The sequence below is a fragment of the Tachyglossus aculeatus genome, chromosome 25 (assembly GCF_015852505.1).
Source record: "Tachyglossus aculeatus isolate mTacAcu1 chromosome 25, mTacAcu1.pri, whole genome shotgun sequence".
Classification (NCBI taxonomy): domain Eukaryota; kingdom Metazoa; phylum Chordata; class Mammalia; order Monotremata; family Tachyglossidae; genus Tachyglossus; species Tachyglossus aculeatus.
The window spans coordinates 27,433,131-27,459,971 of record NC_052090.1 but is presented as its reverse complement, the minus strand read 5'-3'; the positions used below and the strand labels follow the sequence as shown (position 1 = coordinate 27,459,971).

At 50.8% G+C, this 26,841-nt stretch overlaps 2 protein-coding genes and 1 long non-coding RNA gene across 4 annotated transcripts; 2 read left to right on the top strand and 1 right to left on the bottom strand.

Moving 5' to 3' along the window:
* Positions 1–8,850: 8,850 nt before the first annotated feature.
* ZFAND1 (zinc finger AN1-type containing 1) lies at positions 8,851–23,209 on the top strand. The gene is made up of 8 exons (XM_038766662.1): positions 8,851–8,923; positions 12,704–12,746; positions 15,233–15,272; positions 19,640–19,767; positions 19,851–19,942; positions 20,530–20,651; positions 22,180–22,335; positions 22,601–23,209. The coding sequence occupies exons 1-8, from the start codon at positions 8,869–8,871 to the stop codon at positions 22,769–22,771; spliced, it is 807 nt and encodes a 268-aa protein (XP_038622590.1). The 5' UTR covers positions 8,851–8,868; the 3' UTR covers positions 22,772–23,209.
* LOC119945506 lies at positions 18,305–26,180 on the bottom strand. 2 transcript variants are annotated; one of them, XR_005456241.1, is made up of 3 exons: positions 26,141–26,180; positions 22,211–22,302; positions 18,305–18,337 (listed from the first exon to the last, which is right to left on the bottom strand). It is a non-coding gene; the product is annotated as an uncharacterized LOC119945506 (long non-coding RNA). The 2 variants fall into 2 exon arrangements; XR_005456242.1 differs by lacking the exon at positions 26,141–26,180 and adding an exon at positions 22,485–22,652.
* SLC10A5 (solute carrier family 10 member 5) lies at positions 24,002–25,765 on the top strand. Its single transcript, XM_038766661.1, has one exon. The coding sequence runs from the start codon at positions 24,062–24,064 to the stop codon at positions 25,406–25,408; it is 1,347 nt and encodes a 448-aa protein (XP_038622589.1). The 5' UTR covers positions 24,002–24,061; the 3' UTR covers positions 25,409–25,765.
* Positions 26,181–26,841: the final 661 nt, after the last annotated feature.

The following is a 26,841-nucleotide window of genomic DNA, read 5'->3' as shown; positions in this document are numbered from 1 at the left end:
CCCTGCCCATAGAGAAGCAGCGTGGCTCAGTGGAAAAGAGCCCGGGCTTTGGAGTCAGAGGTCATGGGTTCAAATCCCAGCTCCACCAATTGTCAGCTGTGTGACTTTGGGCAAGTCACTTAACTTCCCTGGGCCTCAGTTCCCTCATCTGGAAAATGGGGATGAAGACTGTGAGCCCGCCGTGGGACAACCTGATCACCTCATATCCTCCCCAGCGCTTAGAACAGTGCTTTGTACATAGTAAGCGCTTAATAAATGCCATCATTATTATTATTATCATTATGAGTTCACAGTCTAATTAATCAATCAGTGGTATTTGTTTTTGTGCTTAATGAGTGCAGACCACTATACTATACTACTCATCATCATGAATCGTATTTGTTGAGCGCTTACTGTGTGCAGAGCACTGTACTAAGCGCTTGGGAAGTACAAGTTGGCAACATCTAGAGACAGTCCCTACCCAACAGTGGGCTCTCTAATGGTTGAAAGGGTTCAAGACAACAGCTTGAGAAGCAGCGTGAGAAGCAGCGTGAGAAGCAAGCGTAGCAAAGCGGATAGAGCGTGGGCCTGGGAGTAGGAAGGTCATGGACTCTAGTCCTTGGGCAAGTCACTTTACTTCTCTGTACCTCAGTTACATCATCTGTAAAATGGGGATTGAGACTGTGAGCCCCACATGGGATAGGGACCTATTTGCTTGCATCTAACCCCACGCTTAGTACAGTGCCTGGCACATAGTAAGCGCTTAAAAATACCATAATAATAATAGTAACAATAACAGTAATAATTACAGGTTCCTGATACATAGTAAACACGTAACCAGTACCACAAAAAAGGGGGGAGTAGACAATTCCACTGTGGCTTCCATCGAGAAGCAGCGGGTCCTAGCGGAAAGAGACCAGGGCTGAGAGGCAGAGGACCTGAGTTCCATTATTATTATTATTGTTATTTTTAGTAGTAGTAGTATCATCTGAGTTGGTAGGCACATTCCTTGTCCATTGTGAGCTCACAATATAGAGGGGGAGACAGATTTTACTATAAATAAATTATGGGTATATATGTACATGTGTATATAAGGACTGTGGGGTTGAAGGTGAGAGGAATAATAATGATGCTAATCCCAGTACAAGGGTGAGGCAGAAGGGAGTGGGAGAAGAGAAAATGAGGTTTTGGTCAGGGAAGGCCTCTTGGAGATGGCTATAAAGCACTCAATCACCTCACTCCCTCCTAACTCGCCTCACTACCGTCCTACTACAGCAACCAAGCCTGCAATCAAGGCTTCGCTCCTCTAATGCCAACCTTCTCAACTGTATCTTGATCTCATCTATCTTGCTGCTGCCCCTTGCCCACATCCTGCCTCTGGAACAGGTGCCGTAGACAACATAATCATTTCCCCCATTCCATAAACTCTCAGCCTTAACATTATCCTTGACTCCTCTTTAATAATAATAATAGTAATTATGGTATTTGTTAAGCACTTACTATGAGCCAAGCAATCAATCAATCAATTGTATTTATTGAGCGCTTACTGTGTGCAGAGCACTGTACTAAGCGCTTGGGAAGTACAAGTTGGCAACACATAGAGACAGTCCCTACCCAACAGTGGGCTCACAGTCTAAAAAGTGGGCTCACAGTCTAAAAGCGCTAGAGCAGATGCAATGTAATCAGTTTGTCCCACGTGGGGCTCACAGTTCTAATCCCCATTTTACAGATGAGGTGAATGAGGCATGGAGAAGTTAAGTGGCTCGCAGTTAAGTGAGTTCCCACAGCAGACAAGTGCTGGAGTCAGGATTAGAACTCACGTCCTCGGACTCCCAAGCCCGTGCTCTTTCCACTAAGCCCCTCTGCTTCCCTAGCAGGTTCTCTTTCAACCCCCATGTTCAGTTTGTCACTTCTTGCTACCCAACATTTCCAGAATCCAACCATCCTCTCCACCTGAGGCACAGTGTGGCCTAGCGGCAGGAGCCCAGTACGGGCAGTCTGAGGACCTGGGTTCTAATCCCAGGTCAGCCACTCGCCTGCCATGTGACCTTGGGCAAGTCACTTCACGTCTCTTAAAGAAGCAACCCAGGGCTAGGAATCAGAGGACCTGGGTTCTTATCCCGGCTCCGCCACTTGCCTGCTGTGTGACCTCGGATGAGTCATTTCACTTCTCCGGGCCTCAGTTTCCTCATCTGTAAATGAGGATATGAAGGATGAAAAATGGGGATTCTCCCTCCTACTTAGACTTTAAGCCCCACGTGGGATGGGGCTGTGTCCTAGCCGAGTACCTCCTGCCTACCCCGCCCGCTTAACACCTCAGTCATTACAATTAAATGGATGGCACATAGGTTCCTGATACATAGTAAACACTTAACCAGTAACACAAAAAAAGGGGGGGAGTAGACAATTCTACTGTGGCGAGAGGAAGCAGAATATTCCATTTTGGCTTCCATTGAGAAGCAGAGGGTCCTGGCGGAAAGAGACCGGGGCTGAGAGGCAGGGGACCTGAGTTCCGATCCCAGCCCCACCCCTTGTCTCCTGGGTGACGTTGGGCCAGTCCCTTCCCTTCTCTTAGAGAAGCAGCACGGCCAAACGGAAAGAGTCCAGATTGGGAGACCGAGGACCTGGGTTCTAGTCCCAGCTCCACCGCTTGTCTGCTATGTGACCTTGGGCAAATCATTTCACTTTCTGGGCCTTAATTCCCTAATCTGCAAAATGGGAACTCAATCCCTGTTCTTCCTCCTACTTAGGCTGTGAACCTAATGTGGGACCTGTTGGCCTTGCATCTACCTCTGTGTTTTCTATACAGCAGGCACTTAACCAATACCACACTATTATTATTGGTGGTAGTAGTAGTAGTAGTAGTAGTAGTAGTAGTAGTAGTAGTAGAAGAAGAAGAAGAAGAAGAAGAAGAAGAAGCGGTGTGGCTCTATGGAAAGAGCCCGGGCTTTGGAGTCAGAGGTCGTGGGTTCAAATCCCAGCTCTGCCAATTGTCAGCTTCACTTCTCTGTGCCTCAGTTCCCTCATCTGGAAAATGGGGATGAAGACTGTGAGCCCCCCGTGGGACAACCTGATCACCTTGTAACCTCCCCAGCTCTTAGAACAGTGCTTTGCACATAGTAAGCGCTCAATAAATGTCATTAGTAGTAGTAGTGGTATTACGGTTTGAGCGGGTGGTAGGCGAGTCCAAGGAAAACTGCTGGGAATTCTGGGGGAGCAGGAAGGGATGAGGTAAGGCTGTAGCAGGGCTGGGAGAGGAGGCCTGCAGCGATCGGGCATTTACTGAGTGCAGAGCAGTCGGTCGGTCGTATCTATTGAACGTCAACTGTGTGCGGATCACTGTAGTAAGAGCTTGGAAGAGTACAAGAGGCCTGGGAGTGGGAAGACCTGGGTCCTAATCCCGGCTCTGCCACGTATCTGCTTGTGACCTGAGTAGTGATTGAATCTTAGTCCTACTTAGACTGTGTGCCTCACGTGGGACAGGGGCTATGTCCAACCTGGTTACCTTCTATCTACCCCGGTGCTTAGAACTGTCTTTGACACATAGTAATCTCTAAACAGGCACCATAATTAATCATTATTCTATAACTAAATTAGGGATTTTTACATAGCTGTTGTGAAGCGGAGGGTGGGGTGAATAAAGGGTGAGATCCCAAGTGCCACCGTGGCACACACCCCTGCTCCTCCCTTGTACTTCAGTGGGTGCTCAGTACAACACCCGCATCTGGAAAGGATACTAGAAATATGAAGCCCTGGGGGAGATACGAGATAAGCAGGTTGGACACAGTCTGAGTCCCACTTGGGGCTCATGTTTTAAAGGAGAGGGAGAACAGTGGATCCATCAGTGGCATTTATTGAGCGCTTACTGCTGGCAGAATACTGTACCGAGAGCTTGGGAGAGGACAGTGGAACAGAGTTGGTAGATCCATCCCCTCTAAACTATAAACTCATCGTGGGAAGGGAAAGGCAGGCATTAAAATGATCAATTAGAGCTATGGACTTTGGTGCCGTGGAGTTGAAGGAGGGGTGAATAAAGGGAGCAAATCCAGGTGCAGGTATTCAATCGACGCTTTACGGAGGAAGAAACTGTGGCACAGAGAAGCTCAGTGACTTTGCCAAGGTCACACAGCAGGCAAGGGACAGAGCTGGGATTAGAACCCAGGTCCTCTGACTCCCAGGGCTAGACTCCTCCCGCTCGGACTATAGCTTTAAGAAACTATAAAAGACATCCTTCCCGAAGATCACGCTCCTTTGAATCCGTTCGGAAGACTCAGAGTCTCAGAAACTTGACCCGTCTAATAATAACAATTAGGATGATGGTGTTTATTAAGCGCTTACTATGTGCAAAGCATTGTTCTAAGCGCTGGGGAGGTTACAAGGTGATCAGGTTGTCCCACGGGGGGCTCACAGTCTTCAGCCCCATTTTACAGATGAGGTAACTGAGGCCCAGAGAAGTGAAGTGACTTGCCCAAAGTCACCCAGCTGACAATTGGCCGAGTCAGGATTTGAACCCATGACCTCTGACTCCAAAGCCCGGGCTCTTTCCACTCAGCCACGCTGCTTCTCATCTGTCCACTGTAAAGATAGACGAGTGGGTGGGTGGAAAAGATCCAGGTGGAAACGCTTCTGGTGATCATTGCCTGAATTAGCGGGCAGGTCTTCAAACTGTTGGGCCTCAAATGTGACCCAGTTTCCAAAACCTAAGAGTAGAGTCAAATTAAGGGGAAAGTGACAAAGCCTGAGCCATCTTCACTCTCCCCTGACCCCGGTTCAAGAAGAGCCAATTGTGAGAATCGAGTCCCCCCATGTTTGCCACCACCCCTATTTTCATTGTTCTTCTGGGTGCCTGGGCCACAAAGACCCAAAGGGGCAGATTCAAATCCAAAGATTGTGGCACAACGTCAGTCCCGCCCCTTTGCCATCAGCCATCTTTTTACTTTTCTTCCCAGTGCCCGAGCCGTGAACACCCGACTCAATAGACTCACGGGGTTTAAGGTTTGAGACCTGTCACCGTTCGGTCGAGAGCCATCGTTTTATTGTTCTTTCCCTAAGACTGAGCCGTGAAAACGCAAATGCAAAGACTCAGATCTGGAGTCACAGCATAAAGTCAACTCGACACTTTGCTAGCGTGTGTATATTTATCACTCTCCTGGCACCTGGACCGAAAGGGCCTGCAGGCAGTCCCCCGTTTGCTTGCTCCCATGTTTTTAGTGTTCTTTCCTGTGCCTGGGCCATGAGGATCCCAAAAGGGAGATTTTAATCTGGGGTTAGGGTTAGGTCACAGAGCATGTAGGGAACGGAGCTGGGCCCTCTGACTCCCAGGGTTAGGGTTAGAATTAGGATTTAGGGTTATGGGATGTGTACATAAGTGTTGTGGAAGTGAGAGTGGGGTGAATAGAGGGTCCAACTCCAAGCGCAAGGGTTAAGGTTGGAGTTGGATCACACAGCAGTCAAGGGACGGGGCCGGGATTCAAACCCAAGTCCTCTGACTCCCAATCCTGGATTCTTCCCAACTGGTCCTACGGCCTAAGCCAAAATTTTCAGAAAATGGGAAATGTGCTCTGCGCATTTATGCACACCCCTTATGACGTATTCCGGAAGCCTAGAATCTAGGGAGCTTAGTCCAGCTCTTTTGTATACATGTTTATTCAATTGTATATTCAGTGTTGTAGTGCCATAGCTTGAAATTATTTTTATGTCTGTCTCCCTCGTTGGTGTGAAAGCTCCTTTCATCCAGGGAATGCATCACTCCTCTGTTTTTACTTCTAATGCTTATTCTGGTGCATCGCAACCTGTTGGTGCTCAGAAAAGTACTACTCTAGTACTATTGTAGATCTATCTGTGGTGTACCCACCTGAAGGCCACTTGATTGATATAAACTGATTAACAAGATCAAAAAATAATTTACGCCTGAGCTATGAGTACCATACTAAAGTTAAATGTTCATGGTTTGTATATGTTTTTCTGCATTAAAGCCAAAGCTTTCATAGCTTCACATGTTCAAGCTCTAGCTTTTATAGCAAGTTTCATGTTTCATTTTTCCACGCCTGGATCCAAGTGCCGACAAACCCCCTCCTTCGGGGTACGTCACCATGTTCTTACTTTTCTTCCCCGTGACTGGGCCGTGAAGACCCAGATGGGAAGACTCAAATACGTGGTTCATGACATAAAGTGTGACGTGCGCTCGGAGGGGAGGACTTTCTGTTGGATGAAGAGGTGGATGGGCAACCGACGGAGTGCCTTGGGCCGGGCACCATGTTCCCTGCGTTACGCCTTATTTGGCTGATATTTGAGTGTTTACTATGTGCCAGGCACTGTACTAAGCGCTGGGGTAGATAGGAGCCGATCGGGCTGGACACAGTCCCTCTCCCACATGGGACGCACAGTCTTCATCCCCATTTCACAGATGAGGTAGCTAAACACAGAGAAGTTAAGTGACTTGCCCAAAGTCACACAGCTGAGAAGTGGTGGAGGCAGGACTAGAACCCACGACCTCTGACTCCCAAGCCAGTGCTCTTGCCACAAATCCACAATGCTTAGTGGAAATGAATACAGATAAGTGAACGGAGGGAAGGCCGGAGGTGGGGGCGCAGCGGTGTGAAAGGAAGGAAGACCCAGGGGTGGGGTGAGGTGAGGAGAGACTCCGGGTCAATCAATCAATCAATCAATCCATCCATCTGGGCAGGCGCTGAATGCGGGGGTCGGGGCTGCTCTCCGGGGCGCCGACCCGAGGCGGGGCAGGGGCTCTCCGACCCCCGGGGCGGCCACGTCCGCCAAGCTAGCTCTCGCCCTCCCTTCAAAGCCCTACTGAGAGCTCACCTCCTCCAAGAGGCCTTCCCACACTGAGCCCCCTTTTTCCTCTCCTCCTCCCCATCCCCCTGGCCCTAGCTCCTTCCCCTCCCCACAGCACCTGCATACATGTTTGTGCAGATTTATTACTCCATTTATTTTACTTGTACATATTTACTATTCTATTTATTTTGTTAATGATGTGCATTTAGCTTTAATTCTATTTGTTCTGACGACTCGACACCTGTCCCCATGTTTTGTTTTGTCGTCTGTCTCCCCCTTCTAGACTCTGAGCCCGTTGTTGGGTAGGGACCGTCTCTAGATGTCCCCAACTTGTACTTCCCCTGGCCTGGATTGCCCTCCCTCCGCACATCCGCCAAGCTAGCTCTCTTCCTCCCTTCAAAGTCCTACTGAGAACTCACCTCCTCCAGGAGGCCTTCCCACACTGAGCCCCTCCCCATCCCCCCCACCTTACTTCCTTCCCTTCCCCACAGCGCCTGTATATATGTATATATGTTTGTACATATTTATTACTCTATCTGTTTTACTTGTACATATTTACTCTATTTATTTTATTTTGTTAATATGTTTTGTTTTGTTGTCTGTCTCCCCTTTCTAGACTGTGAGCCCGATGTTAGGTAGGGACTGCCTCTAATATGTTGCCAACTTGTACTTCCCAAGCGCTTAGTCCAGTGCTCTGCACACAGTAAGTGCTCAGTGAATACGATTGAATGAATGAATGAATACGGACCGTCTCCATATGTTGCCAACTTGTACTTCCCAAGCGCTTAGTCAGTGCTCTGCACACAGTAAGCGCTCAATAAATACGATTGAATGAATGAATGAATGAATACGGACCGTCTCTGTATGTTGCCAACTTGTACTTCCCAAGCGCTTAGTCCAGTGCTCCGCACACAGTAAGCGCTCAATAAATACGATTGAATGAATGAATACGGACTGTCTCTATATGCTGCCAACTTGTACTTCCCAAGTGCTTAGTCCAGTGCTGTGCACACAGTACGCGCTCAATACGATTGAATGAATGAATGAATGCGGACCGTCTCTATTTGTTGCCAATTTGTGCTTCCCAAGTGCTTAGTCCAGTGCTCCACACACACTAAGCGCTCAATAAATACGATTGAATGAATGAATATGGACCGTCTCTGTATGTTGCCACCTTGTACTTCCCGAGCGCTTAGTCCAGTGCTGTGCACACAGTAAGCGCTCAATAAATACGATTGATTGGTTGATTGATTTGTGCATATTTATTATTCTATTTATTTGTTTTACTTGTACATATCTATTCTATTTAGTTTATTTTGTTGGTATGTTTGGTTTTGTTCTCCGTCTCTGCCTTCTAGACTGTGAGCCCACTGTTGGGTAGGGACTGTCTCTATGTGTTGCCAACTTGTACTTCCCAAGCGCTTAGTCCAGTGCTCTGCACACAGTGAGTGCTCAATAAATACGATTGATTGATTGAATGAATGAATACAGACCGTCTCTATATGCTGCCAACTTGGACTTCCCAAGCGCTTAGTCCAGTGCCTTGCACACAGTAAGCGCTCAATAAATACGATTGAATGAATGAATACGGACCGTCTCTATATGTTGCCAACGAGTACTTCCCAAGCGCTTAGTCCAGGGCTCTGCACACAGTAAGCGCTCAATAAATACGATTGAATGAATGCGGACCGTCTCTATATGTTGCCAACGTGTACTTCCCAAGCGCTTAGTCCAGTGCTCTGCACACAGTAAGCGCTCCATAACTATATATGAATGAATGACTGAATGACTGAATGAATGAATGAGTTGGGGCTGCCCCCCCCCCCGCCCCGTGAGGTCAGCAGGGTGTGCGGGCCCGGGGCCTCCCCTCGGCCCGGCGCGCGCTGCCCGGGGATTGGCGCACCCGGGCCCCGCCCCCCAGAGGCCCCGCCCCCCGGAGGCCCCGCCAGTCCTCCGCCATCCCAGGATGCCCCGCGCGGCGCCCCCCCTCCCCTCCCCTCCCCTGTCCCCGGCCCTTCGGGTCTGTGTGTGGCGGAGCGGCCCGAGCCCCGAGCCCCGGGCCCCGAGCCCCGAGCCCCGAGCCCCGAGCCCCGAGCCATGGCCGAGCTGGAGATCGGGCGGCACTGCCAGGTGGCCCGCTGCAGGCGGAGAGGTGGGACCCCAACCCACGCCCCCCAACCCCCGACGGCGGGCGCGCGCGCGGACGGATGCACGCACGCACGGACCGACGCACGGACCGACGCACGCACGCACGGACGCACGCACGCACGCACGGGGCGGGCCCCATTCATTCATTCGTTCATCCATTCATTCATTCATTCACTCACTCAGTCGTGTCTCTGAGCGCTCACCGCGGGCAGAGCACTGGACGAGGCGCTTGGAAAACAGAATTCAGCAGGAAAGAGAGACGATCCCTGCCCCTACCGGGCTCGCAGTCCGGAAGGGCCAAGGCACACATTAAAACATGTAAACAGGCGTCAAGGGAAATCGAATTAGAGACAGATACTGTGGGCAAGACACTTAATAATGTTGGTGTTTGTTCATTCATTCAATCGTATCTATTGAGCGCTTACTGTGTGCAGAGCGCTGCACTAAGCGCTTGGGAAGTGCAAGTTGGCAACATCTAGAGGCGGCCCTTACCCAGCAGTGGGCTCACGGTCTGGAAGGAAGCGCTTACTGTGTGCAAAGCACCGTTCTAAGCGCCGGGGAGGTTACAAGGTGATCAGGTTGTCCCAGGGGAGGCTCACGGTAGCTTCTCTGGGCCTCAGTTCCCTCATCTGTAAGATGGGGATTAAGACTGTGAGCCCCCCGTGGGACAATCTGATTGCCTTGTAACCTCCCCAGCGCCTAGAACTGTGCTTTGCACATAGTAAGCGCTTAACTAATGCCATTGTTATTATTATCCCCATTTTACAGATGAGGTAACCGAGGCACAGAGAAGTGAAGTGACTTGCCCAAAGTCACACAGCTGACAGTTGGCGGAGCCGGGATTTGAACCCATGACCTTTGACTCCAAAGCCCGGGTTCTTTCCACTGAGCCACGCTGCTTCTCTGACTCCTCTCTGCCTCAGTTACCTCATCTGTAAAATGGGGATTAAGACTGTGAGCCCCACGTGGGACAACCTGATAACTTTGTAACCTCCCCAGCGCTTAGAACAGTGCTTCGCACATAGTAATCGCTTAATAAATGCCATCATATACTTCAAAGGGAGGGCGGGACGGCTTTGCCCATTAGCCCCATGGGCCATCCAGTTTAATCATTGTGGCATTTGTTAAGCGCTGATGATGTGCCAAGCACTGTTCTAAGAACAAGGCAGAGACTGAGCCCCTTCCTTCCTCTCCCCCTCGTCCCCCTCTCCATCCCCCCATCTTACCTCCTTCCCTTCCCCACAGCACCTGTATATATGTATATATGTTTGTACATATTTATTACTCTATTTATTTACCTATTTTACTTGTCCATATCTATTCTGTTTATTTTGTTAGTATGTTTGGTTTTGTTCTCTGTCTCCCCCTTTTAGACTGTGAGCCCACTGTTGGGTAGGGACTGTCTCTATATGTTGACAGCTTGTACTTCCCAAGCGCTTAGTACAGTGCTCTGCACAATCAATCAGTCACACAGTGTGCACACAGTAAGCGCTCAATAAATACGATTGATTGATTGATTGATTCCCTCATCTGTAAAAATGGGGATTGAGACTGGGAGCCCCCACGTGGGACAACTTGATCACATTGTATCCCCCCCAGCGCTTAGAACAGTGCTTTGCACATAGTAAGCGCTTAACAAATGCTATTATTATTATTATCATTATTATTATTATTATTATTATTATTATTATTACTGTACTAAGCGCTTGGGAAAATAGAATACAACAAGTTGCCCCAGGAACGGCCGGTGGCGTCTGGGACAGGACCCCCTTTGGTTTAAACTCTGGGGCCCCCTGTACGTCCTGCCCCTAGGTGACGAGGTGGTGGGGCTGGCCCTTTCGGGGGTGCGGTGGGTCCGCTCCTTGGGCCAATCAATATGGGCAGGAGATGGGCCTTTGAGCTCTACTGGGCCTCACAGCTAGTCAGAGCCAGAGCTAGAACCGTCTGGCTCAAGCCACAGGCCCAGCCCTTGGCTCCAGGGGCTCTGCCTGCCTGCCCGCCCGCCCGCCCGCCCACCTGCCCGCCCGCCCGCCCGCCTGCCCACCCGCCTGCCCGCCTCAGGGACCAGGCTCAGAAAGGGCCGCCCCGGGGCATCACACCAGGGCGCATTGCCCTTTCACAACCGCCCATCCCCGGTCACTTGTGGACCCAGGTTGGGGACTCTGTAAAATTCATTCAATCACATCTGTTGAGCGCTTACTGTGTGCAGAGCTCTGTACGAAGCGCTTCAAAGACTACAACAATAAACAGACACATTCCCTGACCACGAGCTTATAGTCTAGAGTAGTGGGGGAGACAGACATTAATAGAAATAAATAAATCCAGATCTCACGGTTCCCCACTGGCGACCAGGAGTGAGCCGTCGTCCTGGTAGCCGGGTGGCTGGACGACGGGCTCCACCCTGCCCTCCTGGGATGGTGTCGGCTCCAGGCCCACCAGAGCGGGAAGCGGCGGACAGACTCGGCAGAGTGGGGAACGGCAGGGCGGTCCGAAGAGCGTAGCCTAGGGGTCTGGCTGCCCTGAAGAGTTTATAGAGACTCTGAGATGACTTAAACAAGCCACATCTCCGCCTTTCACCCTCCACAAGGGATTAAAGCAGGGCTATGGACAGGTGCGATCCCTTTCGACCCATTCTGCACAGTACTCCATGAGGATACAGGGAGGAGCCTGGAGTCTAGTGTTAAAATTGGATGTGGATGCTTCAGAAAACTTGATTCAGGAGACTAAGATGAACTACAAAGTCCTCCAATCGGTTCCTCAGGTGTTCCTTGGCTCCCCGAAAAACCAGGGGGTGATTATAAAGCACTTTTCACCATCATCCGTGCGCCAGGCCTACACCCGGCCAACCCTAACCATAACTCAGAGTTCTCCAAGCGGAAATACTTAAGGTAGCAACACTGGCCGAGGATCAAGAAACAGGAAGAAAACCAAACCACGAAGACCGGGATGACGGACGGGCTGAGTGCGGGCCGACCTGGGATCGAGGAGCAGACCGGCCCGAAGATTTAGAGAGTCATCGGACCGCTCGGCCTCCTCTATACCTGTAGAGCCCGGACTTGGCTCAGACGCAACGACTGGTTTCCAGAGCCCCTCCGCTAGCGCCGTCCGACGGCCCCTACGAGGTGTCGTGCGGCACGGCGGGAGCGAGGCCCGCAACGTAATCGGTGGTCGGGCCTGGAGCCGGCCTCCCTCGAGGTCGCGGAGGAGACCGGCTGTCGGACCCGGGGGACGGGCGAGCTGACGTGAGGACCCCGGAACAGAGAGGATCGGTTGACGGTTTAAAGACAAACCGAGCTGCTTCAGGAGATACGGCACAGCCGAGGATGCAGAAGGCAGAGATGGACTGCAGAAGCCAGGCCAGCCTGACTCGGAGCAAGAAGAAATGGGGTGTCTGGGAGAATAGAGGCTTTTGAGAGCATCATGACTCCAACAGGAGTAATGAAAACTGCTCCAGGCACTTTGGAGGGTGCTGAGGGAGGAAGATGAGGGTCTATCACTCCTCTTCCTCATGAACCTCTCTTGTTAGGAGCGTCATCTTCGTAGCCCAAAGAACCGACAGAGCGCTCTCTCTCTCTGTCTCTCTCTCTCTCTCACACACACACACACACACACACACACACACACACACACACACACACACACACACATTCTCACACTCTCAGTTTTCTCACACGCTCATTTCTTATAGAAGCAGGCCAGGTTCAAACTTGTTGCTTTCATAAAATAATACCAAAATCTGATTTTGACTAAAGAGAACATTAATATTGTTTTGTTTTGGTTTCAGACTTCCTTCCGTTTGTATGCGATGGCTGTTCTGGTGTGTTTTGGTAAGACTGTATGGTAGTAGCAAGCTTCCTATGGGATTTTGGTGTCCTTAGCAACTGATCCTCACTGAGGACTGGACAGAACCCATTATCATTGTTGTCTTTTCACACCGATGGTTAGGGTTTTTTTTTTTTAAGTTTCAATCTCTGTGCTCATGGAGGAAACTGTCATGTGAGTAACCACCACTGAGCGAACCGGGGGGTTCTGTCCCCCCCAGCCCTGTACTGGGTCTCACTGGCTCCAACCCACTTACCCAGGAACTGAACTTAACTCTGTCAGATGGCCCCTTGGACCGTGTAACTTTTAGCCAGTGATCCTGCTCTTGTTCCAAATGAGGTTTAGGGCTGGAGGTTTTACTGATTTTTATCTTGTTAATGTGATAATAATAGTAATGGTGGCATTTGTTAAGTGCTTATGATGTGCCAAGCAGTGTTCTGAGTACTGGGGGAGATACAAGGTTATCAGGTGATCTGAGCAGGACCAAGTTTTCCAGGAACCAAACCCTTCTGCTCTTTTTTCCCCTCCTACTGGTTATCCTAAGAGGTGTTTGGAGGCTAAAATAAAGATTGAGAATTGACCAAGTGAAGTGGAATATCATTATTGCTGTTGTTGTTATAGTATTTGTTAAGCTCCTAATAAGTGTCAAGCACGGTTGTAAGTGCTGGGGGTAGATTCAAGTTAATCAGGCTGGACACAGTCCCTGTTCCACTTGGGGCTCACAGTCTAAGTAGGAGGGAATAGGATTTAATCCGCATTTTACAGTTGAGAAAACTGAGGCCCAGAGAAGTTAAATGACTCGCATAAGGTCACACAGCAAAGAGTCGGTGGAGCAGGGATTAGAACCCAGGTCCTCTGATTGCCAGGCCCGTGCTCTTTCCACTAGGCCATGCTGCTTCTGTTAAAACTCCACTTAATCAACCACATAGTGCAGCCTTTTACATGTTAAGTGCAAAAGGCATGAAAAAAATATTCCTTTCACAGATCTTCTCAAAGCAATTGCCAGGATGACTGTGAATCAGGGAACAAATGTATACCTCATAAAATCTTCCTCCTTCAGATTGCCCGACCAGGCCTCAGAAACCTTTCACAGGGTGCAAAAGTGAAGTATTCACTTCAGATCTAACATTCACCTATCACTCCCCGATGCCTTAGGAGAAATTAAAATGGACCTAATCGGTGGCTTTGAAAGCACCCCGAGACACAAATGACAGGTCAGAGAGAATGATAAAATATTGATTTTCACAGCTATTAAGGGGGCAGTGTTGGGTTACATTTTAACTCCAAACACAACTCTAACATATTCTTTATTGAAACCGTTTACCCTTTTCCAGTTATCAGAATGCAAATCATTTTGAGACCTTCTCAGTGTACATACCCATAATCCTAGTACACAGTGCAGTTTTGGAAACGCTTGTCAAATGGACATCTGAAAAGTGGTGTTGCCTAATGGCACGAGCATGTGCCAGGGACTCAGGGGACCTGGGTTCTAATCCCCACTCCGCCGCTTATAATTAAGAATTATGAACAATAATTGTGGTATTTAAGTGTTTACTATGTGCCAAGCACTGTACTACTAAAATCCCGGCTCCGCCAGTTGTCAGCTGTGTGACTTTGGGCATGTCAGTTCACTTCTCTGTGCCTCAGTTACCTCATCAGGAAAATGGGTATTAAGATTGTGAGCCCCCCCCCCCCCCCCGGGGACAACCTGATCACCTTGTAACCTCCCCAGCGCTTAGAACAGTGCTTTGCACATAGTAAGTGCTTAATAAATGCCGTCATTATTATTATTATTACTACCAATAATAATGATGGCATTTATTAAGCGCTTACTATGTGCAAAGCAATACTACTAAGCGCTGGGGTAGATTCAAGATAATCAGATCCCACATGGGGCTCATAGTCTGAGTAGAATGAAGAACAGGTACTGAATCTCCATTCTGCAGATGAGGGAACTGAGGCACAGAGAAGTTACGTGACTTGCCCAAGATTCGACAGCAGGTATATGGTGAAGCTAGGATTAGAACCCAGGTCCTCTGACTCCGAGACCCAAGCTCTTTCCACGAGACCACTTCCAGCTGTGTGACCCCGGGTGAGTCACTTACCTTCTCTGTGCCTCGCTTTCCTCTTCTGTAAAATGGGGGTTAGGTACCTGTTCTCCCTCCTCCTTAGATTGAGCCCCATGTGGGACAGGGATGTACCTGGCCTGGTTATCAATCAATCAATCAATCAGTTGTATTTATTGAGTGCATACTGTGTGCAGAGCACTGTACTAAGCGCTTGGGAAGTACAAGTTGGCAACATATAGAGACAGTCCCTACCCAACAGTGGGCTCACAGTTATCTTGTATCCACCCTGTTGCTTGGTACGGTCCTTGGCATCCCTCAATTATACATATCGAGGCATACAGATACCTCAATTATAATCATTAGTATTACATTATCATTAGTATTATTCATTCTGAGTTCTATCTTTGCTTGTGTATTTTCAGCCTTGAGCACCGAAGCAGGGAATCTCATGACTGCCCTGAGGTAATGAGAGTCTTCTGTTTACGTGAAACTTTTCCCAAAGCTTGGCTAAAAATATTCTGGCTTTTGAGGTCTGTGCTTCCTTTCAGAACTTACTTAATTAATGCGGCTTTCATTTTTATAGAGCAAATGAGTGCCAGGAGTGACTTTTTTTGTGAGCTCCTCTGATAAAAATTTGGGGTATTAGACAAATTTATGGAAGGTGATTTTCCTCCTGGTCCTTTCCTTCATCTTTTTGACCTCATGCTTGGCATGGTGGCCTAGCGACATTTAATAATGATAATAACAATAACAATAATAATTGGTATTTGTTACGCACTTAACTGTATGCCAGGCATTGTTCTAAGCTGTGGGGCAGACACCAGATAATCGGGTTGGACACAGTCCTTGCCTCACATAGGGCTCATAGTCTTAATCCTCTTTTTCAAGATGAGGAAACTGAGGCACAGAGAAGTGAAGTGACTTGCCCAAGGTCACACAGTCAGTCAGTCAGTAGCATTTATTGACCACTTACTGTGTGCAGAACAGGAAAAGCAGCACGGCTTAGTGGAAAGATCCCGGGCTTGGGAGGCAGAGGAGGACATGGGTTCTAATCCCGGCTCCGCCACTTGTCTGCTGTGCCACTTAATAATAACGTTGGTATTTGTTAAGCGCTTACTATGTGCCAAGCACTGTTCTAAGCACTGGGGTAGATACAAGGTAATCTGGTTGTACCACGTGGGGCTCAGTCTTCACCCCCATTTTGCAGATGAGGTAACTGAGGCATCGAGAAGTTAAGCGTGGCTTGGTGGAAAAGAGCCCGGGTTTGGGAGTCAGAGGTCGTGGGTTCTAATCCCGGCTCCGCCGCCTGTCAGCTGTGTGACTCTCCCCCTTTTAGACTGTGAGCCCACTATTGGGTAGGGACTGTCTCTATATGTCGCCAACTTGTACTTCCCAAGCGCTTAGTACAGTGCTGTGCACACAGTAAGAGCTCAATAAATACGATTGATGATGATGATGATGACCTTGGGCAAGTTACTTAACTTCTCTGTGCCTCGGTTACCTCAGCTGTAAAATGGGGTTGAAGACTGTGAGCCCTACGGGGGACAACCTGATTGCCTTGGATGTACCCTGGCGCTTAGAACAGTGCTTGGCACAGAGTAAGCACTTAACAAATACCATCAGCATTATTATCATCATTACTAAGTGCTTGGTAGAATACAATATAACAATAGACACATTCCCTGCCCACAACTAGCTTACTATTTAGTCACGGCAGACAAGGAGGGCAGAGCGGATCTAGAACCCAGGTCCTAGTGACGCCCAGATCCATGCTCTACCCACTAGTCCACACTGCTTCTCAATGGGAAGCTTTGTTTAGCTGAAAAATTCCACCCGGCCTCCCAAGAACAGGGGGGCAACGCTGTCTCCAAGAGTCCACGTTTAAAAAAGGCCGATCTGTGTTCCCGGCCGGTTCTCGCGCTGCCCGCATGCGAGCCCGCCGTTTCTCCGATCCCCGTGGCGCGCTGAGCCGGACGGGCTCACCTGGTCGGATGCGTGCTCCCTCCCTCCCTCCCTCCCTCCCTCCCTTCCCCGTGCCAGTCTGGCCAGAATGTACCGCGCTGGCTCCTGGCGCAGAGAACGGAGTCCCAGCCGTCCGCCCGCACTGGGAGGAAAGGCTCCTTTTCGGAGGGCAGCGTTTCCGCCCGGTGGCTGCGAACACTACAGATTATTTCCGCTTGTCTCCCGAGTACGTCTCGTGTCCCGAGCGTCTGCCTGGGGACTCCATCCAGCAGTCTGAGATGACTGTTGCGCTGGGAAATGCCAGATGACCATACCGGACCCTGGAAGTGAACATGTTTTGTTGTCTGTGTCCCCCTTCTAGACCGTGAGCCCGTTGTCGGGTAGGGACCGTCTCCATATGTTGCCAACTTGTCCTTCCCAAGCGCTTAGTCCAGTGCTCTGCACACAGTAAGCGCTCAATAAATACGATTGAATGAATGAATGAATAAATGAAGTAAGCCCGTACCCAGCCACCCGCATCCGCTCGCCCGCCAGCCCCACCTCACCCTCAAACTCCAAATGTTTCAGAAAGAGGACCTCAGGCTAAGCCGCCTCTCGCCCTGGCCGACGCTAGACGTGGCTCGGGACGATGGCCGGGACACGGCGCCCCGCTCATTCCACCTTGGCCGGTTTTCCTTCTTCCCTGTTTTATTGCAGGGAAGAAGCAGCGTGGCTCAGTGGAAAGAGCCCGGGCTTTGGAGTCAGAGGTCATGGGTTCAAATTCTGGCTCTGCCAACTGTCAGCTGTGTGACTTTGGGCACGTCACGTAAATTCTCTGTACCTCAGTTACTTCATCTGTAAAATGGGGATTGAAACTGTGAGCCCCCCCGGGACAACCTGATCACCTTGTAACCTCCCCAGCACTTAGAATAGTGCTTTGAACATAGTAAGTGCTTAACAAATACCATCATTATTATTATTATTACAGAAAGTTTGCCCAGAAAACTTTCGGATGAAAAGTAAACCCAGTCTTCCTTCCACTTATAGCATCCACGCTCGGAATACTCGGGGGAGACTTTCGGGGGTTCAGAGGGTCTGGGCACTCCCAAAGAGGGAGGAGGATGCCACGGGGCAAAACCCACCTTGGTAGCTTGGCTGTCGGTGCCCTTTGACCTTCATCGCTAGAGCCGGTGAAAACTCAGGGCCGGGGGCTTTGAGCCACTCGGTCGGGTCAAGCGTCTGTGAGGTGACAAGCGCGCCGGCGGCTCTAAGGGCTGCAAGGGAAAAGGGCACAGCCCCGGCAGCCACGTACGTGTCTTTGCTTCTGTAGAGAGCAGTCGTCTGGAAGTAAGCATTCCGACCTGAGAACCTCCAGGCGACGTTTGGCGGAGCTTCAGATGCTGGAATGGGAAGTGGATGTGGGACCTCTTATTGGACCCCTCACATCTCAGCATCTCTAGGATCCATCCCTTCCTCTCTGTCCAAACTGCAACCACGCTGATCCAAACACTTGATGTATCCCTCTTTGACTCCTGCATCAGCCTCCTTGCTGACCTCCCACTCCCGTCCATACTCCACTCTGCTGCCTGGATCATTTTTCAAAAAAAAAGAAAAACAAAACCGTTCAGTCCAAGTCTTCCCTCACCTCAAAAACCTCCAATGTCAATCATCCATCTCCGCAATAAACGGAAACTCCTTACCGTCGGCTTTAAGGCGTTCAATCGGCGTTCTCCCTCCTACCTTACTTAAATTCAATCATATTTATTGAGCGCTTACTGTGTGCAGAGTACTGTATTAAGCGCTTGGGAAGTACAACACATAGTAAGCGCTTAACAGATGCCATCATTATTATTACAACTTGGCAACATATAGAGACGGTCCCTACCCAACAATGGGTCTACTTTGCTACTGCTCTCCTACTACAATCCAGCCTGCATACTTCGCTCCCCTAATGCCAACTGACTGCACCTTGATCTCCTCTATCTTGCCACTGGCCCTTTGTCCACAGCCTCTCTCTGGCTTGAAACTCCCTTCCCCTTCATATCTGACAGGAAGCCTGGCCTAGTGGAAAGAGCCTGGGGCTGGGAGTCAGAGGACCTGGGTTCTAATCCTGGCTCTGCCACTTGCCCACCGTGTGACCTTGGGAAAGCTACTTCAATTTCCTCATCTATAAAATGGTGACTCAATGACCGTTCTCCCTCCTCTTTAGACTGGGAGCCCTATGTGGGACAGGGACTGTGTCCGGCCCGATTAACTTGTGTCTTACCCCAGTGCTTAGAACAGTGCTTGATACATGGTAAGATCTTAACCAACTACAATAATAATAATAAAAAAACCTCTCTTCCCAGCTTCATAATCCTACTAAAATTGCATCTCCTCCAAGAGGCCTTCCCTGACTTAACACTGCACTTTCCTGTCTTAACCCTCCTTTCTGTGTCACTAAACACTGGGAGAGATACGAGATTATCAAGTTGGACAAAGTCCGTGTCCCACGTGGGGCTCACAGTCATAATGACCATTTTGCAGATGAGGTAACTGATGCACAGAGAAGTGAAGTGACTTGCCCAAAGTCACACGGCAGACAAGTGGCAGGGCCAGGATTAGAACCCAGGTCCTCTGCCGCCCAGGCCCAGGCTCTTTCCACCGGGCCACATCGCTACTCGTCGTGGGCGGGGATCATTTATACCTACTCTTTGGTAGCGTATTCTCCCAACTACTTAGTACTGTACTCCGTACGTAGTAACCACTCATTAAATACCATCGATCGACCGACTCTCCCACCCTTCACCTACGTGAAAAGTCTCGAGTTTCCGACCCCGCTAGAAACCCAGTGAGATGAGAGGGCTTTTGGCTTAGGTGAAGATCAGTTTTCCCTCTCTTTCTTTTAGGTGAATATAAAGCCCGAGAGAGCAAAAGCGGACGAAGCCCCCTCTTATCCCTGTTCATTTAAAGGCTGCGATAAAAGGGAGCTTGTGCGGATGTTATGTCCCTCCTGTGAGAAGCACTTTTGCTTGAGGTAATCCAAGGAAGATGTACACCCGGAAATCTCATTTACCCCTCTGCCGGTCCGTGACCTATTGCGTGTTCCGTTGCGTGTAGGCACCGCCATCAAGCCGATCATGCCTGTGAGAAACTGGAAGTCCCCAAGCCCCGGATGGCCGCCACCCAACAGCTCGTCAGAGACATCGTAGGTGAGTTTTTGCAGTGGGGAGGGCCCGGTGCCGTCCACATTTGGGTTTCCTTATAGAGCCCACCCGCCCGCCCTCCGATCGAGCGTGCCGATCTCCCGCCTCTCGGGTCCGCCGCCCGGGCTCAGCCTTCTTCAGCCGCCCTGCTGCCAGATGGGCAGAGGGCGCGTGGTTAGACTGGCACGGCCAGGGGCCCACCACCGAAGCAGGTTGCCCCGTCCGCGGGGAGTCTCGCCTATTGACGGGCCGCGGAACGCAAGTCCGCCTAGAAACGCGGGTAGTTGCCACGGGGTGGGGGCTTCCCCTTTCCTCCCTTACTAGGGGAGGAGCCGGCCGTGGGGCCCATCGGGCCGCTACCGCCGCCCCTCCTCCGTGGTCGGGCCCGGCCTGGGGATGGACTGAAGTTCCATCGGCCTTCGGGCCCGGGGCTCTGGAGCCTTAGACCAGGGACGCACGGCCCTTGGTCGGCACTGAATGGGCAGGGTGGAGAACCTGGGGAGCGGTGTGGAGGGCTAAATATTTGGGGATGCAAGAACGGAAACTCCAGCCCTTGCCGAGGACTGGGACGGCCACGTTTGTTATATTTTCAGATTCCAAGAAAGGACAGGCAGCTTGCTCACGGAGGAAAGGAGCGAAAAACAGTGGAACTGCAGCCAAAGTCGCATTAATGAAGTTAAAAATGCACGCCTGTGGGGATGAATCGTTGCCGCAGGTGGGTCCGAGATGCTTACAGCTACTGCCTAGGCCTCTCCTTACCGTCCGTGATATCTCATCCACGTCGGTATATATTTGCTGAGCACTTACTACGTGCAGAGCACTGTACTAAGCGCTTGGGAGAGTACAGTTCAGCAGAGTCGGTAGACACATTCCTGACCCATCGTGAGCTTACATTTTCTTGGGAAACCCTGCTCTCTGTCTGTTCCTTAATAGGCTCGAGGACTTGCATCCCTTTTCTGTGCCTAGGACAGAACTTGGAACACAGTGCTCCGTCAGCAAACACCGCTGACGGGCTAATTTGGCTCTTATTGACTGGTGCTCGACCTTGGCCGATTTTCTTGTCCTCCCTGAACTTCATTTCCCACAAAAGTAACACTGAGAAGATAATCTCTCTCTGAAAACTCTGGAACTCCTTGGAAACAGGTTCCAAGTTAATTCCTAGTGGTAGCGTGGCCCAGCGGAAAGAACACGGGCCTGGGAATCAGAGGACCTAGGTTCTTATCCCAGCCCTGCCACTTGCCGACTGTGTGACCTTGGGTGTGTCACTTCACTTCTCCGTGTCCCAACTTCCTCATCTGTAAAATGAGGGTTGTACCCTACTCCATCCAGTTGAGACTGTGAGCCATAGATAAGAAGGGGACTAGGTCCATCCTGATTACCGTGTATCTACCCCCAGCATTTAGTGCAGTGCATGGTACATGGTACAGTGAAAGCACTTAGTACAGTCCTCTGCACACAGTAAGCGCTCAATAAATACGATTGATTGATTGATTGATCAGGTTGTCCCACGAGGGGCTCACAGTCTTAATCCCCCATTTTGCAGATGAGGTAACTGAGGCTCAGAGAGGTGGAGCGACTTGCCCAAGGTCACACAGCTGGCAATTGGCGGAGCTGGGATTTGGTTCAAATCCCGGCTCCGCCACTTGTCAGCTGTGTAAGCACTGTAGTAAGCCCTTGGGAGAGTACAATACAACAATAAGCAGACACATTCCCTGCCCACGACGACCTTAGGATCTAAAGGGGGAGAAAGACATTAATATAAATAAAGAAAGGGACTAGCCCAAAACCAGGCCTGCAGGTCCTTAACTGAGAGTTGTTTTCTTTTCATTTTCTGCCCTAAACCTCAGTCTGGTAGGATTACTGGCGTACTCCGGTGTCAACTCTCGCTTTTCCATCCCCAGAGAGGAACTTTTTAATTCTACCTGGTGGCAGTTTTTGGTAGGACGAGAGGGAAGACGCCTCCTCCTCCTTCCTTCGGGTAACGGTCGGGAGTCCGGGGCGGCCCTGGTTCATTTTCCAGACGAATGCCCGGAAAGTCAGAGAGAGCACCGGGGGGGTCCCTGGGCAGTGGGATGCCAGAGAGCGTGCTGCCCGAGTGCCCTCTCCCTTCCCCAGAGCCCTCCTAAGCTTTGCTAGCTTCTTTTCCCCCCATCCTTCTCTGCCCCCATCCCAGGATTGTGACTCTCCATAAAGTTTCCAGCCACCAGAGGTGTCACGTCTATTTTCAACCTTTTTCATTACAGACAGAAAGAATTTACTTTCAAGTTTTCTTACCCAAAGGGAGTAAGGAGCAAAGCAAACCCATGTTCTTCAGTAGGACATGGAGCGTGGGCCGAGCGGTGGACTTCGCAGCGTCGGCAGCCAACCTGAAAAACGATAACAACAAAGCCACGGCCAAGGTGAGGCGTCGCGGTAGACACTGTTCTTCAAGGAGTTTTGTGTTTCATCACAGCAATCGGTGCTGCGTACTGAGTGCGAGGCACTGTTCTGAGCGCTTGGGGGAGAGAGGTGGAACAAGACGTATGTCCCCCGCCCTCCTGGAGCTTACCAGCCGACGGGGAGAGGCAGACAACAATGATTTTCTGCGAGGGAAAGCGGGAGGTGGTTTAAATATAACAGAAGGACAAATACCCTTGAAGCCATGAGTCGTTTCTCTCGTTGCAGAAACTAAAGATGTGTCACGCTGTGTCAGGAGAAGCTTTACCCTCGGATCACCCGTTGGAGACCTGGATTGCTAAGAAAGATGACCCCTTGTATAACGGTGGAAACATTATCTTGGAATATCTTGAGAATCAGGAACAAAGGCTAGAAGAGGCGGACTCTTACTTAGAGTAGTCCGTCGGGGAGCGGGCCGAGCAGGAGGCGGAAACACCGGGTCGGTATTTCACGTCAGAAAAAGATGCCTTTTCACCATACAACTGCAGTTTCAGTAGATGGCTCTGTCTCCTTAATCGCCAGGCATTTTATGAATTAAATATCAGGTTATTACAACAGGCATAAAACAACCTCATTGTTAGGGCTAGGGCCAGGGTACCATGGGAGTTCATTGTTTTAGAATTACAACTAAATGCACTCTTCTGACCGTGGGTGATAAATAAAACTGAAGAGCAGAGTTATTACTGAAGAGAGGGCGTACATTCCTTGTGGACCCAGTGGTCCGAGGGGGTGGGGACAGGAAGCGAGAGGCAGAGCAGCCGCTCAGCACCCGCCCACCCGCACGTCCAGAGCTACCAGACATCTCCCCGGAGCAGCAGCAGCAAGAAACCCCCGGCTCGGTCGGTCAGTCAGTCAGTCAGTCAGTCAGATTTACTGAGTGCTTACTGTGTGTAGAGCACTGTCAGTCAGTCGTATTTACTGAGCGCTTATTGTGTGCAGAGCACTGTTCTAAGCACTTGGGAGAGTCCAGCATAACAGATAAATTCCATGCCCACAGCGAGCTTAGAGTCTAGAGGGGGAGACACTCTGCCTCTCCCCTTCCCGCGGCCCGGTCCGGCCCGGCCCGGCTCTCTCGGCTTGGGGTCGCCGCCTGCCCTCCGGGAGCTCCCGCCAGCGGGGCCGCCGGCAGGGCCCCCGGGCCCCGGAGGGCGGATCCGGTGGGGCGGGGATGTGGCTGGGCCCGGGGAAGACTCCGCCGCCTTCCCTTAAGGGGAGTCAGCGGGTTTGGGGGGAAGTCAGGCGAACCGGGTAGGAATCCACGCTCTGCCACTGGCCTGCTGTGCGACGGCGGGCAAGTCGCTTAATCTCTCTGGACCTCTCTTTCCTCGTCAGTAAAATGGGGATCACGATATAAGCCTCTCTCTACCTATCACACAGGCTGGTCATGAGGGAAAAGATGAAATAATAATAATAAAACAAAAAAAAAACGCAAGTTGGGGTTTCTGTTTCGGTTCCTCGATACCTCTACACAGCTCGGCTTCTTTAAGCCCCAGATTGGGTTACCGGATCTGTTTACCCTATTCGAAAAGCAGCCAAGGCTGTTCACCCCACTTACTTCTGGACTTTGATCCGGCAAAACCATTAAAGGCTCATTCCACCGCAAACAAACAGGCGTCCGATGACCTGGGAGAAAAAAGCCGTTTTCAGGGTCTCCCGATTTTGAAGAAAGAATCGGTCTCATTTTCCAGAATGATCCCGGACCTTTCGGTCATCCGAGTGTTGCTGCTGGTGGCTCTCGGAGAAGCCAGGGTGCCGAACCACTTCCTCCAGACAGACGGGACGGAAATACAGCTTTTCTCCGAGGCGGAAGAAACACTGACGGTGAGGTCCAGCTACAGAAGGAACCGGCCCAACGCGAGCTACCTCACGGTGCATCTGGAAGACCCAGCACTGGTGCGCGCGGGAAACGTGGCCAAGAGCTCATCCGACGTGACCGTCTTTACGGTGACGCTCGTGGCGGCGGGTGGAGAAGGAGAGACGGCTCTGACCGTTCGACTGTGGGATCCCGAAGGTGGGCAAAACAATTTAATTGAAGAAATTCCAGACATCAAAATCAAAGTTATCCACGACAGAAAAGCGGAGCCTCTCCACGAGGCGCTCGGGCGCTTCGATCGCTATGTCCTGATGTTAATTTTACCCATGGTTCTGTTCAACAAATGCGCTTTCGGTTGCAAAATTCAATGGGAAACGCTGCGGATGGTTTGGAAAGACCCCTCGCCGGTCATCCTCGGGGCGGTCATTCAGTTTCTTGTCATGCCGTTCTGCGGGTTCCTCTTGACCAGGATTTTGGCATTACCCCAGGAGGTGTCTTTTGGTTTTCTAATGACCTGTACCTGCCCGGGAGGGGGCGGGGGCTACCTGTACGCCCTGCTTTTGAAAGGGGATACCACTCTGGCCATTTTGATGACCTGCACCTCAACACTGTTAGCACTAGCGATGATGCCTATCAACTCCTTCGGGTATAGCAGGCTGATGGGGTTGACGGGTTCACTTCACATCCCCGTTTATAAAATCACGGCAACGCTCCTTTTCATAGTACTCCCTGTGTCGGCCGGAATGATCGTTAAGCGGAGCAAACCAGAAATGGCAAGCTACCTGGAAAAACTCGTTAGACCGTTCAGCTTCATTTTAATGTCCGCGGGGATCTATCTGAGCTTCCGAGCGGGACTGGCGTTTCTCAGAGCGGCTAGTCTCCAGGTCCTTCTCCTGGGGACGCTCGTCCCTTCCCTTGGGCTGGGGATCGGCTACTGCTCCGCTGAACTACTGACGCTGCCTCTTCCAGCCCGCAAGACGGTGGCTATTGAGAGTGGAGTTCTCAACAGCTTCTTGGCGCTCGCCATCATTCAGCTCTCGTTTCCCCAGCCCAAAGCACACCTGGCTTCGGTGGCTCCCTTTACGGTAGCCATGATGACTGGCTGCGAAATGGCGCTGATTCTTCTCATCTACAAGGTCAGGGGCAGAAAGGCTGCCGGAGCAAATCATACCCCACAAAAGTCTACATTTCTCCAATGTGCACTGACTCGCGGCACCATGTGAGGAGATAAACCCCAGTCAAGTCCCTGTTGTCTTTCATCCGTGGAAGGTTTTCTCTTGGGGGTGCACAGTGGAGCCCAAAAGAACACCTGGATTTCTCCCAGATGGTGTGGCAATCCCAATTTTGCATTTTCAAGGGGGATATTGCAGGCCCAGTCCCAGCCATCCCATTTCACCCACAAGGAGGGGGCTATCAGGGAAGGGGTGGATAAGGAAGATAGGTCATCCTGACGGCGGCGTCCCGTTCTCCATCCCCAGGTGGCCGGACCGGGGGTCGGCCGCATTTACCGAGCGCTCGGTACAGTGCCCCGTGCTCAGTAAGCACTCAATAAATACGAGACTGTGAGCCCGTTGTTGGGTAGGGACCGTCCCTACATGTTGCTGAATTGTACTTCCCAAGCGCTCAGTACAGTGCTCTGCACACAGTAAGCACGCAATAAATACGACTGAATGAATGAATGATTTGTCGATCGATAAGGTTTCACGTGGGTAAAGTGCCTGGGAAGTCATTTGAGTTGGCCCAAATCCCCCAGAGATCCAAGTCCACCCTCGCAACAGATCTGCCCCTCCTGGGATGATGTAGGCTGTCCCCGCTCCCCAGAGCAGCTGTGTACGCTGGAGAATTTCAAAGGAGCAGAAGATGTCTTTCTGAAATTGCTGAAGAGGCACTCCCACCCCAAAGTCCAACCCTAAGTCATTAGAGAAGCAGCAAGTCCTAGCGGATAGAGCACGAACCTGGAGTCAGAAGGACCTGGGTTCTAATCCCGGCTCTGCCATTCGTCTCCCGTGCGACCTTGGGAAGGTCACTTCACTTCTCTGTCCCCCAGTTACCTCATCTGAAAAAGAGGAAATAAGACTGTGAGCGCTCTCTGTGGGACAGGGACTGTGTTCAACCCAATTATTTTGTATCTAACCCAGCACTTAGTATAGTGCCTGGCATATAGTAAGTGCTTAATAAATACCACAATTATTATGATTATCATATATTATGATGATGATGATGATGCCTCACATTGCAACACGTTTTCTCATCCTCCTGATTCCCGTCCTCTTTCCCGGCGCCGTTTCCCACCTCTCCATCTCATTTACGTTGCAGGGTGAGCCCCGCCCAGCCTGACCCTACGGACCCAGCTTTCGTTTCTCTTTACTCCAAAGGGTGCAAACTCCCTTATCCACAAGGCCTGCGAAAAGGGTGTGCCCGTGGGCAGATGCCCATGTGGGCAGCTGGGATTTAGAGCGCCGGTTGGCGCACCGGGACTTGTGCTTCCAAACACCGTGCACGTGCAGCTGTGTATGTGTCGGGGACCACGGCTACTGGACTTGACAGGGGCCACCGCCAACCAGGTTTCGGAACAGGGAGGGCAGCAGAAGGACTGAGACTCTTCTGGCAGGACACGCTGAAGCTCTTGAGCAGTGATTAGAACCGTGTTTTACGC